The following is a 12,173-nucleotide window of genomic DNA, read 5'->3' on the forward strand; positions in this document are numbered from 1 at the left end:
TGCATTATCTGGCATTCACCTTCAAAGACTACGTCCGCAGCGCCCTCTCCCACTGCTCCTCTTGGGCTGACACATATCAAGAACTCAACCAAGTTGCCGAGATCCTGTTGAAAAATGGCTACTCTAACTGACAAGTTATCCTTGAAATCAAGCTAGCCATGGACACTTGGTACCAGGGTGAACAACGAGCTGAAAAAACCACCACCACCACCATCAACTTTTACTAAAAAGGGTTTAGGCATCGTGATTACCAGAATAATTAAAAAGTAATGAGAGGCATAATAAAAGCCAAATCTCCCCTCTGGATGAAAATAGAAGGTCAAGTTGATTATTCATTATCATATCACCAAGACGAGGTTTCTCATTATAAGGAACAATGCAGCCCCGTTGACTCAGAACATCATTTGACAGACCAACGTGGTCTATTCCCACTTTCAGCATGTTCCATGATTAGCTGGACGTTACTTAGGAATGCCACCATGCATTTTTTCTATGAGACTGCCCAATCACGTCATAAGAGCTCATGCCCTCCAGGTCCACAACAACAACATTAAACATGAGGAAATAGGTAAGATCATTAAGATCATCGGCCGTGCTCTACATAGCATAAGACTTTGAATACTTGAAGCTCTACTCATACAGAGAGAAAAAACCAGAAAATGTTCCTTATCCCTTCCTGTTGCAGGAACAACATACTGAGGAGGAACCCTACCAACAATGACATCTCTAACCAAGATACCTCATCCAATCAAGACACCAATGACCAAAAAAGTTTTGATCAGCGACAGGAAAGCCTGGCTAAACTGCCTACCGTCTCAGAGAGCACTTCCACAAATCAAAGGCCAGCTACTGGTGGACATGATGGCGACTCATCATGTATGATTGAGTTCAAACAGTGTAACTGAACTACAGCCACTCTCAACAAGCGGCTGAGCCAACAATGATCCGCCATTCTATCAAGCTCACCATTCACTAGGTCCGGGATGACCGAAGTAGCCAATGTAAGTTCTCCGCCTCTTTGACTAAGCCAGAATTGCCATATATAATGGCATAGCTAGCATAGTTACCAACACTGTAGCCTGAGAAAGGAAGACAGTACTTCCGAAACACGTAGCTTGTTCACTGTATTCTTTTACCCGACTTGTAAATTTTACAAGTTCCAGCTTTTTTCATTAAAATCTTGACTCTCAAATTATTTTTGAACTTGACTACCCGCCATGAAGGATGGCTTTTGGCCAATCACTGGCTCTTTGCAGTAATTTGAAAAGAAGATAATAAGAGCAATTGAGATGACTAAGTATAAGATCAATTAAACTGAGGCCGTCATTAATTTTTCAGAAAACTATTATCATCATGATTCTTCTTCTTCTTCTTCTTCTTCTTCTTCTTCTTCTTCTTCTTCTTCTTCTTCTTCTTCTTATTATTATTATTATTATTATTATTATTATTATTATTATTAATATTATTATTATTATTATTTTCATTATTATTATTAAATGCTAAGCTACAACTCTAGTTGGAAAAACAGGATGCTATAAGCCCAGGGGCCCCAACAGGAAAAATAGCCCAGTGAGAAAAGGAAACAAGGAAAAGTAAAATATTTCAAGAACAGTAACAACATTAAAATCAATATTTCCCAAAACTTGAGCTAAAGAATGAATTATGGAACATTAAACACCAATTATTAACACTGACATGAAATCATTGGAATCCTACTGCTTGTTTGGTGGGTCCTAAATGCCCTTCGTTTGGGGGTAGGATACACCCTGTCTCTAGTAGGAAAGGAAGTAGCATGCGATCTCATTGGAGTTCTCTCATCACTGGCGGCTTTTCATTTTCAATGTCAAACAAAGGTGATGGTAATGCGCACTAAGCCTTGGAAAAAGTTATTAATTTTATGATGATTTGTCTTGAAAATTACCGATCAATATCATACAGAAAAAAAAAGCCATAGATTTATTAATTTTATGATGATTTGTCTTGAAGATTACCGATCAATATCATACAGAAAAAAAGCCATAGATTTATTAATTTTATGATGATTTGTCTTGAAGATTACCGATCAATATCATACAAAAAAAAAAGCCGTAGATTTATTAATTATATGATGATTTGTCTTGAGGAAAAAAAATAAAACAGCCATAGAATCCTTAATTTTATGATGATCTTGAAGAGTACCTATAAAAAAAAAAAAAAAAAAAAAAACGAAAAAAAAAAAAAAAATCACAGCCATTGAATGGGAACTCTAAGTAATAATTACAAAACTACAAACTCACTTGGTTATTGAAAGACTGATAATCGCATAATGCAGGCAGATACTACGACTATGATACATTCTCCCTCCTGGTTTCAAAGACAATTTTTCTAAGCTACAAAGGAAATGATTTATTTTGAATTTGGCGTTTCTCAATAATATCATCAAAACCTGAACGTCATTTTTGGGAAATAATCCGATTTCGATTTGGTGGTTAAATTACCTTTTGCAAAAAAAAAAAAAAAAAAAAAAAAAAAAAAAAAAAAAAAAAAAACCCTCTTGAAGGAGGTTAATAAGATCAATTAGACAGAATTATATTGGATTGAAACAAATACTGATGAGGTACAATTTCATACAAAGATTACTCTTTAAAAAAAAAAAAATATGAAAAGGCAGAATTGCCTCTTTATAATTTTTTACTTAGATTTAAACTCAAATGTACAGAATCTATTATAAAATTGGGTAGATTTCATGGATTTCACGACATGATAATCTGGCGTTCCAAAAAGGAAGGTTACGGAATCAGATAGGACAGTACGTGGATTGTTAGACTGCTAATGATTGTGGAACAGACAGGAGACAATTTGTATATGCTTCATTGATTCGAATGTTCTGAATTACGCTACTTTTCTCGAATTGTTCAACTCAACAACATCAACTCGAATGTTCTGACTTGAGCACATTGACTTCCATGTTTTGACTCGACCACACAGATTCGAACGCCTCGACTGAAGTTCCGTAGCTTAAATGTTTTGAATCCTAAACACTGACTCGAACGTATTGACTTGAGCTATAGCTCGAATGTTTCGAAATCAAGAACGTTGACTTTCATATCTTGACTCGAGCACAGTGACATTAACTTATTGACTCGAGCTCCGTAGCTTAAATGTTTTGACCTATGCACACTCACTCGAATGTCCTGTCTCGAACTTACCGGGTCGAATGTCTCGACTTGAGCTCCTTCCCTCGAAAGTTCCAACTTAAACACACAGACTCGAGGGTCCAAACTCGAGCTCCTCAGCCTAGAATATCCTTGTTCGAACATCTTGACTCGAACTCACTGACTTAATAGCTCTGAATATAGCACCCTAACTTGTAGCAAACGAGACATAATAACTATAACTTTCTTTGTCAAAAAACAAACACACAATTCTGAAGACTTATTTCATGTAGACCTTCAATTTAGAAATAAATTTCATAAACAATGAAATGAGAAAGTTGATGACAATTCAATGGAGAGATGTCTTTACCATACTGCTTTTAAAGGTCATGGAATATACAGTGTAGACAGAGGAAACTTTTGCTACACCCAAGACAAGAAGGAAACTTGAATGTATCTGAGAGACCTGAAATTTAGGTAAATATGAGACAAGCTGGAAATCTGAATATATCCAAGAGAGATAGGAAACTTAGGTTAATCTGAAATGAGATTAACCAGATCTGAGGCAGACGGGACACTTGTAACAGAACAGGAAAAGTAATAAAATCTCAACATCTAACTGAACTAGATGGTATTCTATTTATTTGAGAATTGCAATGACAAGATAATATCTTATAAAGGATATATCATACCAACATATAAATGCAGAGCACCAAATCCTAGCCCAACCCTCATTGAAACTAAAGGACTAAAATATTCATAATATTATTTCTTTAAAATGTAAAAATTCTTATATGACTAAAATTGCAATATTTTCTTAACCTGGCAAGACCCCCTCACACATCATAAACGTCATTTACTTTTTAGTAGTCTTAGAATTGTATAAGATGGTTATGTTCTCAAGCGCAAATTCAGCACTAGAACAGCTTCAGTGTAAAATGAGTCTTGATGTTTCTTAAGTTCCTGTAATCCCGTCTTAAAATTCAGATTCACATTCAATAGGCTTCAGATGTTTCGGTCATATAATGCAAGTGTAAAAGCCTGACTTAATGTGGACATTTTCCAGCATTTCAGATGTTTCTATGCACATGCTCCAGGGAGATGGAATCGATGGAGTAGGGAGGGGGAGATGTCATTTCTTGCACCCGAATACTGCAGGAAACCAGTCCCTCATTGAATAAATACTCTCCCACAATTCTTCATCAGGTCCCTGAGAAGGAACACAGATTTATGTTAATGCTCATTTAAACAGAAACTTCAAAAAAAATTATGAAAAATCCTGGAGATAGTTTTCTTACAATTTTTTAACGGAAACAAATTGTGAAAAATCTTGGAGATAGTTTTCTTACAATTCTTTGTCTTCCTTGGCAAATGAAAGCACCACATTATCAAAATATTATGATATATTCCACAAAAAAACGGCTTCAGCCAAGGTGAAAAAGTATTTGCTTTGCCATAGTATATCTAATTTTCATCGTTTTCAGCTTGTGTTGTATAATATGTTTAAAAGTTCAATATGTCTTTCGGAATATTTCAAATAAAAATTCTGATTTATTAAATTATTGCAATGCAACAATGAATGATACAAAATGCACAAACTTCCAATTGAAATCTCGCGTAATAAGAACATCAGAACCAACTAAGATCTATTGTAAGAGCTTTTAATTTTGTTGTGAACTGTAAAAAAAAGTTGCCGTAGTCTATCCAGGCTAAATAGGCCACACCCATCTGATGATGTCATGACATACTTCCACCACTCACGAGAGTTCCTGCTCAGCACAAAGAGTACTTATGTTGTTCAGCAAAAATTCCACTACATTTTGGATTTTAACTTCTTTCTTGGTTCTTTTATTTATAATTCCTACAATTATCTGTCACAAAAACATGACACTGGTTTAAAAGAGTGAAGAAAGAAGTTGCAAGCCATTTTGGCTTGCAACTTCTTTCTACTGGAGTTTTTGTTGATTAACTAAAGTCCTGCTTGCGCTGAGGAGGAACTTTCGTGAGTGGAGGAAGCATGCCATGATGTCATCAGGTGGGCGTGGCCTATTTCAGCTGTATAGACTTCGGCGACAACAAGTCACACTTGATAAAGAATCTATTTGACAGGTCACTTACCTCTGTGCAAGTGTCGCAACAATCACAAATATCCTTCACAACTCCGAAAGGACAATCGGATTCCGTCAAATTCCAGCTAGGACAGTCTACACCATAGTCGCAATCGGAACACGACAGGCCCTCGGTGCTAAAAGGGCAAAATCAGGTATAAGAGGCAAGGAATGAAAGGAAAGTATAAAAGGTGAGAATATATAAAAAAAAAAAAAACGCTCGCGTGTAGGAAAGAAAATATAACCAGAAGAATAAAAACTAGTGCATAAGGTGAGGAACCTACCCTAGTTAGTTCCCCGTGGAACTGTGAATTCGTAATAAAGGAAGAGAGTTTATTGGTAACTCGTTCATTCCTAAGTATAGTTATTATTATTATTATTATTATTATTATTATTATTATTATTATTATTATTATCATTATTATTATTAATTGCTAAGCTATAACCCTAGTTGGAAAGGCAGGATGCTGTAAGCCCAGGAGCCCCAACAGGGAAAATAGTTTAGTAAGGGAATGAAACAAGGAAAAATAAAATATTTTAAGAACAGTAATAATATTAAAATGAATATTACCTCTATAAACTATAAGTACTTTAACAAAACAAGTGGAAGAGAAATTAGATAGAATAGTGTGCCTGAGTGTACCCTCAAGCAAGAGAACTCTAACCCAAGACTGTGGAAGACCACGGTACAGAGGTTATGGCACTACCCAAGACTAGAGAACAATGGTTTGATTTTGGAGTGTCCCCCAACGTTATGTTGGACAAAAGATTCTACTAACGTAATCTTTAAAAGGTTTCTACATACACGATAATGGGGAGGGAGACGGGGAGGGGCTAAGCATGCGTTGCCTACGTCATAGGGTCTTAGTTGTGGGACAAGATCTGAAACCATTTTTAGGAGAAGAAAAAGAAGAAGAAGATTGTAGAGTCAGATTGTTTCCTTCGATATCTCAAATTGTGTATACTCCCCATTTCTTCTAATGACATCTATCTTACCCGTTGCTTCTTTTTCAGGGCTGATGAGAATCAGCGGTGACAATACCAAAGAATATTTTCATGTTCAAGCAAAATTTAAATGGAAAATCAATATAATGAAAAAATCTTTCATGGCTTCAATCTGAAAAATCGATAAAGACAGGAGTTTTTACTTCCTGAGTCAAGTGTTTCCATTTTATAGCTGGTTTTTTTTTTTTTTTTGATGGGTAATAATCAAGAAAACAAAATGTAGAATTATTAAACTTTTCAAAGGTTTAAGTGCGGATTACCAAGACCTTTACTTAACATTGAAACGTGAAAGGCAGTGATGATATTACTGCCTGCACTTTCTTTCCTATTTGATACAGGATATGCCCCCCCGAATCCCCCCCCCCCTTCCCGCCAGCCACCTAGAGAGTAATCTCTCTTCGTAAAGGTGCTGAGTTCTTGCAGGTCACCACAGTTAGGTAATTAGTTCACTGACCTAGAAAGAGGACATCTAAAAAATCTTTTGAAAACTACCCAATCAATATATTATCATTACTTTTCGAGAATAGATTCCTATCAATATATATTGTGCATCGGTGTAGAGGAAATTGCTAAAAATAGTCCAAGTGTTTGATGTATTTACTTTCCAAAACACGAAGAACGGAGACGAAAGTGGGGTGGAATATAAGAAAGATTTTCCGCCAGTGAACCATAACAGAAGTAGTTGATATATTTTGGTTATATGTATGTATATATATATATATATATATATATATATATATATATATATATATATATATATGTGTGTGTGTGTGTGTGTGTGTGTGTGTGTGTGTGTGTGTGTGTGTGTGTGTGTGTGTGTAGGTGTGTGTGTTTGTAACTATGCATAAAATTAACAAAAAATGCTTCTCACCTTTTATAAGCGTTACCAAACAAACCACAATGGAGATACCTTTGACGAAGGCGGACGCCATCTTCCGTTAGAAGCCGAGCAGTTCTAAATCTCACAGAAATGCCACAAAACCTATTTGGGGTCTTTTTCTTAAGTCTGAGGACCATCTTCGAGGATGGCAACAAATACACTGGTCAAAGGGATCCTAGATTCCGGTATTGAAGGTCGTGGTGCTATCTCCAGTGATGCTCCTTCTGTCCAGGTCGGTCGCTTTGTATTAAAGTCAACACTTCACTTCTTGTTGGCACGGGCCTTTCCCTTGGTCGGCCCGTAGAACTGTCCAGAAACAGGTTTAGCCTAAGTAGGGAGGAACGTATTGAGGGAGGGAGGGAGGGATTGAGGGAGTGGAGTGGGTTCCCGTCATGTTGCCAGATGCTCCTAGAATAAGAACTTGAGATGGCATAAGGCTACTTGAAACGAGATTGATACTTGATCTGTATTAGTTTGATCAATTGATTGATTGATTTGGTGTATTTTGGCATCCTGACATCTAAGGTCATTGACGCCGAATGTGGCAGTTTGAGCAAACAAATTATTATTATTATTATTATTATCATTATTATTATTATTATTATTATTATTATTACTAGACAAGCTACAACCCTAGTTGGAAAAGCAAGATGCTATAAGCCCAAGGGCTCCAACAGGGAAAAATAGCCCAGTGAGGAAAGGAAGTAAGGAAATAAATAAATGATGAGAACAAATTAACAATAAATCATTCTAAAAACTGTAACAACGACAAAACAGATATGTCATATATAAACTATAAAAAGACTGTTCAACATAATACCATTTGCTGCAACTTTGAACTTTTGAAGTTTTACTGATTCAACTACCCGATTAGGAAGATCATTCCACAACTTGGTCACAGCTGGAAAAAAACTTCTAGAATACTGTGTAGTATTGAGCCTCACGATGGAGAAGGCCTGGCTATTAGAATTAATTGCATGCCAATTTAAAGATTGTTGACAAGATTCAATTGACAGATTCATTTTGGAATGAAACAAATCCCGACGAGGGATACTTTCATACAACGATGTAATAGCTACAGATGGTTTCAAACTATTAGAAGCTAGGTACTGTAGGCTCTAGAACCTTTAAATATGCGGCCCCGAGACTATACAATATGCTCCCACGAGACATTCGAATAATTAAAGACATTAAGGCTTTCAAGAGGAAACTGAAGTCTTTCTTATTCTGCGAGTGTTTTGACAGTGAACCAGATAAGCACGCCTTAAACTTGAAGGAAAGTAATATAATAAGTTTCATAAAGTCTACTGGTCACGCACATAATTTTCCCATGCTTCCAGTGATAACATTTTATACAAGACTAAAGTCTATGAGTCCCTTTTACATTATGTAAACAGTCCATAGCAAAAAGTGCGATGTTGGTCCAAAGTTGTGATCTTGATCCAGATCACCTAAAAAATTTTTTGCTTTTTTCTGGAGCATAATATCTATCTGGTGTTGAAATTTTGTGAAAATCCAGCAAGAAGTTTTGACGTAATTCTGATAACAAACAAACAAATAGATAAATGAATAAGCACAGGTAAAAATATAACCTACTTGGTGGAGGTAATGAAATAAGAAATGTTTATAAAGGTCATGGAAGCCGCAGGAAACTTTGCTACAACCGAGACAAGAAGGACACTTAAATGTATCTGAGAGATAATAAATATGAGACAAGCAGTAAAACTGAATATGTCTGAGAGACACGAAACTTGGGTTAATCTGAAGTAAGCACAAATTAGCCACATCTAAGACAGACAGAACACTTGTAACAGAACAGGAAAAGTGATAAAATCTCAATATCTATTAAAAATAAAAACTGACTGAATCACAAGATATTTTATCTATTTGAAAATTACATTGGCAAGAGATTATCTTAAAAAGCATATATTATACCAATATATAAGTACAGAGCACCAAATCGAAACCAAAGGACTAAAATATTTATAATATTATTTCTTAAAAAAATACGAATTATAACTTCACGGAAATTAAATTTTTTTCTCAACCTGGCAAAACCCCCTCAGTCAACATAAACGTCATTTACCTTTTAGTAGTCTTAGAATTATATTAGGTATTTATGTTCTCAAGAGTAAACACAACACAAGAACCGCTTCATTATACAATCAGTCTTGATGTTTCCTCAGTTCCTGTTTATGTTGTCAAGAGTAAACACAGCACAAGAACATGTTCAGTATACAATCAGTCTTGATGTTTCCTCAGTTCCTGTTTATGTTCTAAAGAGTAAACACAGCACAAGAACATGTTCAGTATACAATCAGTCTTGATGTTTCCTCAGTTCCTGTTTATGTTCTCAAGAGTAAACACAGCACAAGAACAGCTTCAATAGACAATCAGTCTTGATGTTTCCTCAGTTCCTGTTTATGTTCTCAAGAGTAAACACAGCACAAGAACATGTTCAATTTACGATCAGTCTTGATTTTTCCTCATTTCCTGTTTTGTTGTCAAGAGTAAACACAGCACAAGAAAATGTTCAGTATACAATCAGTCTTGATGTTTCCTCAGTTCCTGTTTATGTTCTCAAGAGTAAACACAGCACAAGAACAGCTTCATTATACAATCAGTCTTGATGTTTCCTCAGTTCATGTTTTGGTTCTCCAGAGTAAACACAGCACAAGAACAGCTTCAATAGACAATCAGTCTTGATGTTTCCTCAGTTCCTGTTTATGTTCTCAAGAGTAAACACAGCACAAGAACATGTTCAATTTACAATCAGTCTTGATGTTTCCTCATTTCCTGTTTTATTGTCAAGAGTAAACACAGCACAAGAACATGTTCAGTATACAATCAGTCTTGATGTTTCTTCAGTTCCTGTTTATGTTCTCAAGAGTAAACACAGCACAAGAACAGCTTCAATATACAATCAGTCTTGATGTTTCCTCAATTCCTGTTTATGTTGTCAAGAGTAAACACAGCACAAGAACATGTTCAGTATACAATCAGTCTTGATGTTTCCTCAGTTCCTGTTTATGTTGTCAAGAGTAAACACAGCACAAGAACATGTTTAGTATACAATCAGTCTTGATGTTTTCTCAGTTCCTGTTTATGCTCTCAAGAGTAAACACAGCACAAGAACATGTTCAGTATACAATCAGTCTTGATGTTTCCTCAGTTCATGTTTATGTTCTCAAGAGTAAACACAGCACAAGAACAGCTTCAATATACAATCAGTCTTGATGTTTCCTCAGTTCCTGTTTATGTTCTCAAGAGTAAACACAGCACAAGAACAGCTTCAAAATACAATCAGTCTTGATGTTTTCTCAGTTCCTGTTTATGTTCTCAAGAGTAAACACAGCACAAGAACAGCTTCAATATACAATCAGTCTTGATGTTTCCTCAGTTCATGTTTATGTTCTCCAGAGTAAACACAGCACAAGAACAGCTTCAATATACAATCAGTCTTGATTTTTCCTCAGTTCCTGTTTATGTTCTCAAGAGTAAACACAGCACAAGAACAGCTTCAAATACAGTCAGTCTTGATGTTTTCTCAGTTCCTGTATATGTTCTCAAGAGTAAACACAGCACAAGAACAGCTTAAATATACAATCAGTCTTGGTGTTTCCTTAGTTCCTGTAATCCAGTCTTAAAATTCAGATTTACATTCAATAGGCCTTAGATGTTTCTCTCATATCATGCAAGTGTAGACGCCGGACTTTATGTGAACTTCTTACAGCATTACAGATGTTTCTACGCACATGTTCCAGTGAAGTCGGAACCCACGTGGATGGGGATGTTATTACGTTTGCAGGTATAATTCTGACTACAACTACCAACTTCACCCCAATATCCCCCACATTCTTCCCCAGGTCCCTGAGAAAGAACACAGATTTATAATAATGATTATTTAAGCGGAAACAAATACCATAAAAATCATGGCGATAGTTTTCTAACAATTTTTAATCAGTCTTCCTTTATAAATGGAAAAACAACATTGTCAAATTTGGCGAATAAACCCGATTATTTTTTCTCTGCGATAAAAGATCTACTTTTCATTAAGTTTCCAGATTGTGTTAGAAAGTTCAATTTATCATTTTATGTATACAAAATAAAATCTAGCTGTCTTTTGTTAGAGACATGATCTCAGCTTATGAAAAATTCCGACTGGGGAAACTTTTAATCGAAATCTCCAGTAATACGAACATCAGAACCAACTAAGATCTATTAATTGAGTTTTTAATTTTGTTGTGAACTATATAAAAAAGTTGCCGTGGTCTATCCAGGTGAAATAGGCCACGCCCACCTGATGACGTCATGGCAAGCTTCCATCACTCACGAGAGTTCCTGCTCAGCGCAAACAGTACTCACGTTGTTCACCAAAAAATCTACTACATTTTGGCTTTTAACTTCTTTCTTTGTTCTTTTAATTATAATTCCTACAATTATCTGTTACAATAACATGACACACTCTCTCTCTCTCTTTATATATATATATATATATATATATATATATATATATATATATATATATATATATATATATATATATATATATATATATATATATATATATATATATATATATATATATATATATATATATATATATATATATATATATAGTACAGTTTGCACTGAGCGAGAACTCTTGTGAGTGGTTGGGGCATGCCAAGACGTCATCAGGTGGGCGTGGCCTATTTCGCCTGGATAGAATTCGGCGATAACAAGTCCAAGTTGATTAAGAATTTATCTGACAGGTCACTTACCTTTGCACAAGTGTCTCAACAATGACAAATATCCTTCACAACTCCGAAAGGACAATTGGATTCCGTCAAATTACGACAGTGTGTTACTTCATAGCAATCAGGACATGACAGGACCTCGGTGCTAAAATGGCAAAATCTGGTATAAGAGACAACGAATGAAATAAAATAAAAGTATAAGAGCAGAGGAATAAAAAATAAAAACGCTCACGTAGAGGAAAAAAAACTATATTCCAAATAATAAAAAGTAGTGCATAGGGGGAAGAACCTACCCTAGTTTGTTTCC

General features: G+C 35.4%; 1 protein-coding gene across 1 annotated transcript; it reads right to left on the reverse strand.

Annotated features, from left to right (window-relative positions):
- Positions 1 to 3,853: 3,853 nt before the first annotated feature.
- Positions 3,854 to 7,404, reverse strand: LOC137616925 (uncharacterized). The gene is made up of 3 exons (XM_068346799.1): positions 7,158 to 7,404; positions 5,253 to 5,379; positions 3,854 to 4,344 (listed from the first exon to the last, which is right to left on the reverse strand). The coding sequence occupies exons 1-3, from the start codon at positions 7,262 to 7,264 to the stop codon at positions 4,267 to 4,269; spliced, it is 312 nt and encodes a 103-aa protein (XP_068202900.1). The 5' UTR covers positions 7,265 to 7,404; the 3' UTR covers positions 3,854 to 4,266.
- Positions 7,405 to 12,173: the final 4,769 nt, after the last annotated feature.

This window comes from Palaemon carinicauda, chromosome 23 (genome assembly GCF_036898095.1).
Source record: "Palaemon carinicauda isolate YSFRI2023 chromosome 23, ASM3689809v2, whole genome shotgun sequence".
Lineage (NCBI taxonomy): Eukaryota > Metazoa > Arthropoda > Malacostraca > Decapoda > Palaemonidae > Palaemon > Palaemon carinicauda.

Excerpts from the sequence above, each read along its gene's own strand:
- LOC137616925 (XM_068346799.1), bottom strand. The coding sequence starts at position 7,264 with ATGGTCCTCAGACTTAAGAAAAAGACCCCAAATAGGTTTTGTGGCATT. Across the intron at positions 5,380-7,157 it reads GGCGTCCGCCTTCGTCAAAG|CACCGAGGGCCTGTCGTGTT; the intron begins GTATCTCCATTG and ends TTGCCCTTTTAG. Across the intron at positions 4,345-5,252 it reads GTTGCGACACTTGCACAGAG|GGACCTGATGAAGAATTGTG; the intron begins GTAAGTGACCTG and ends GTTCCTTCTCAG.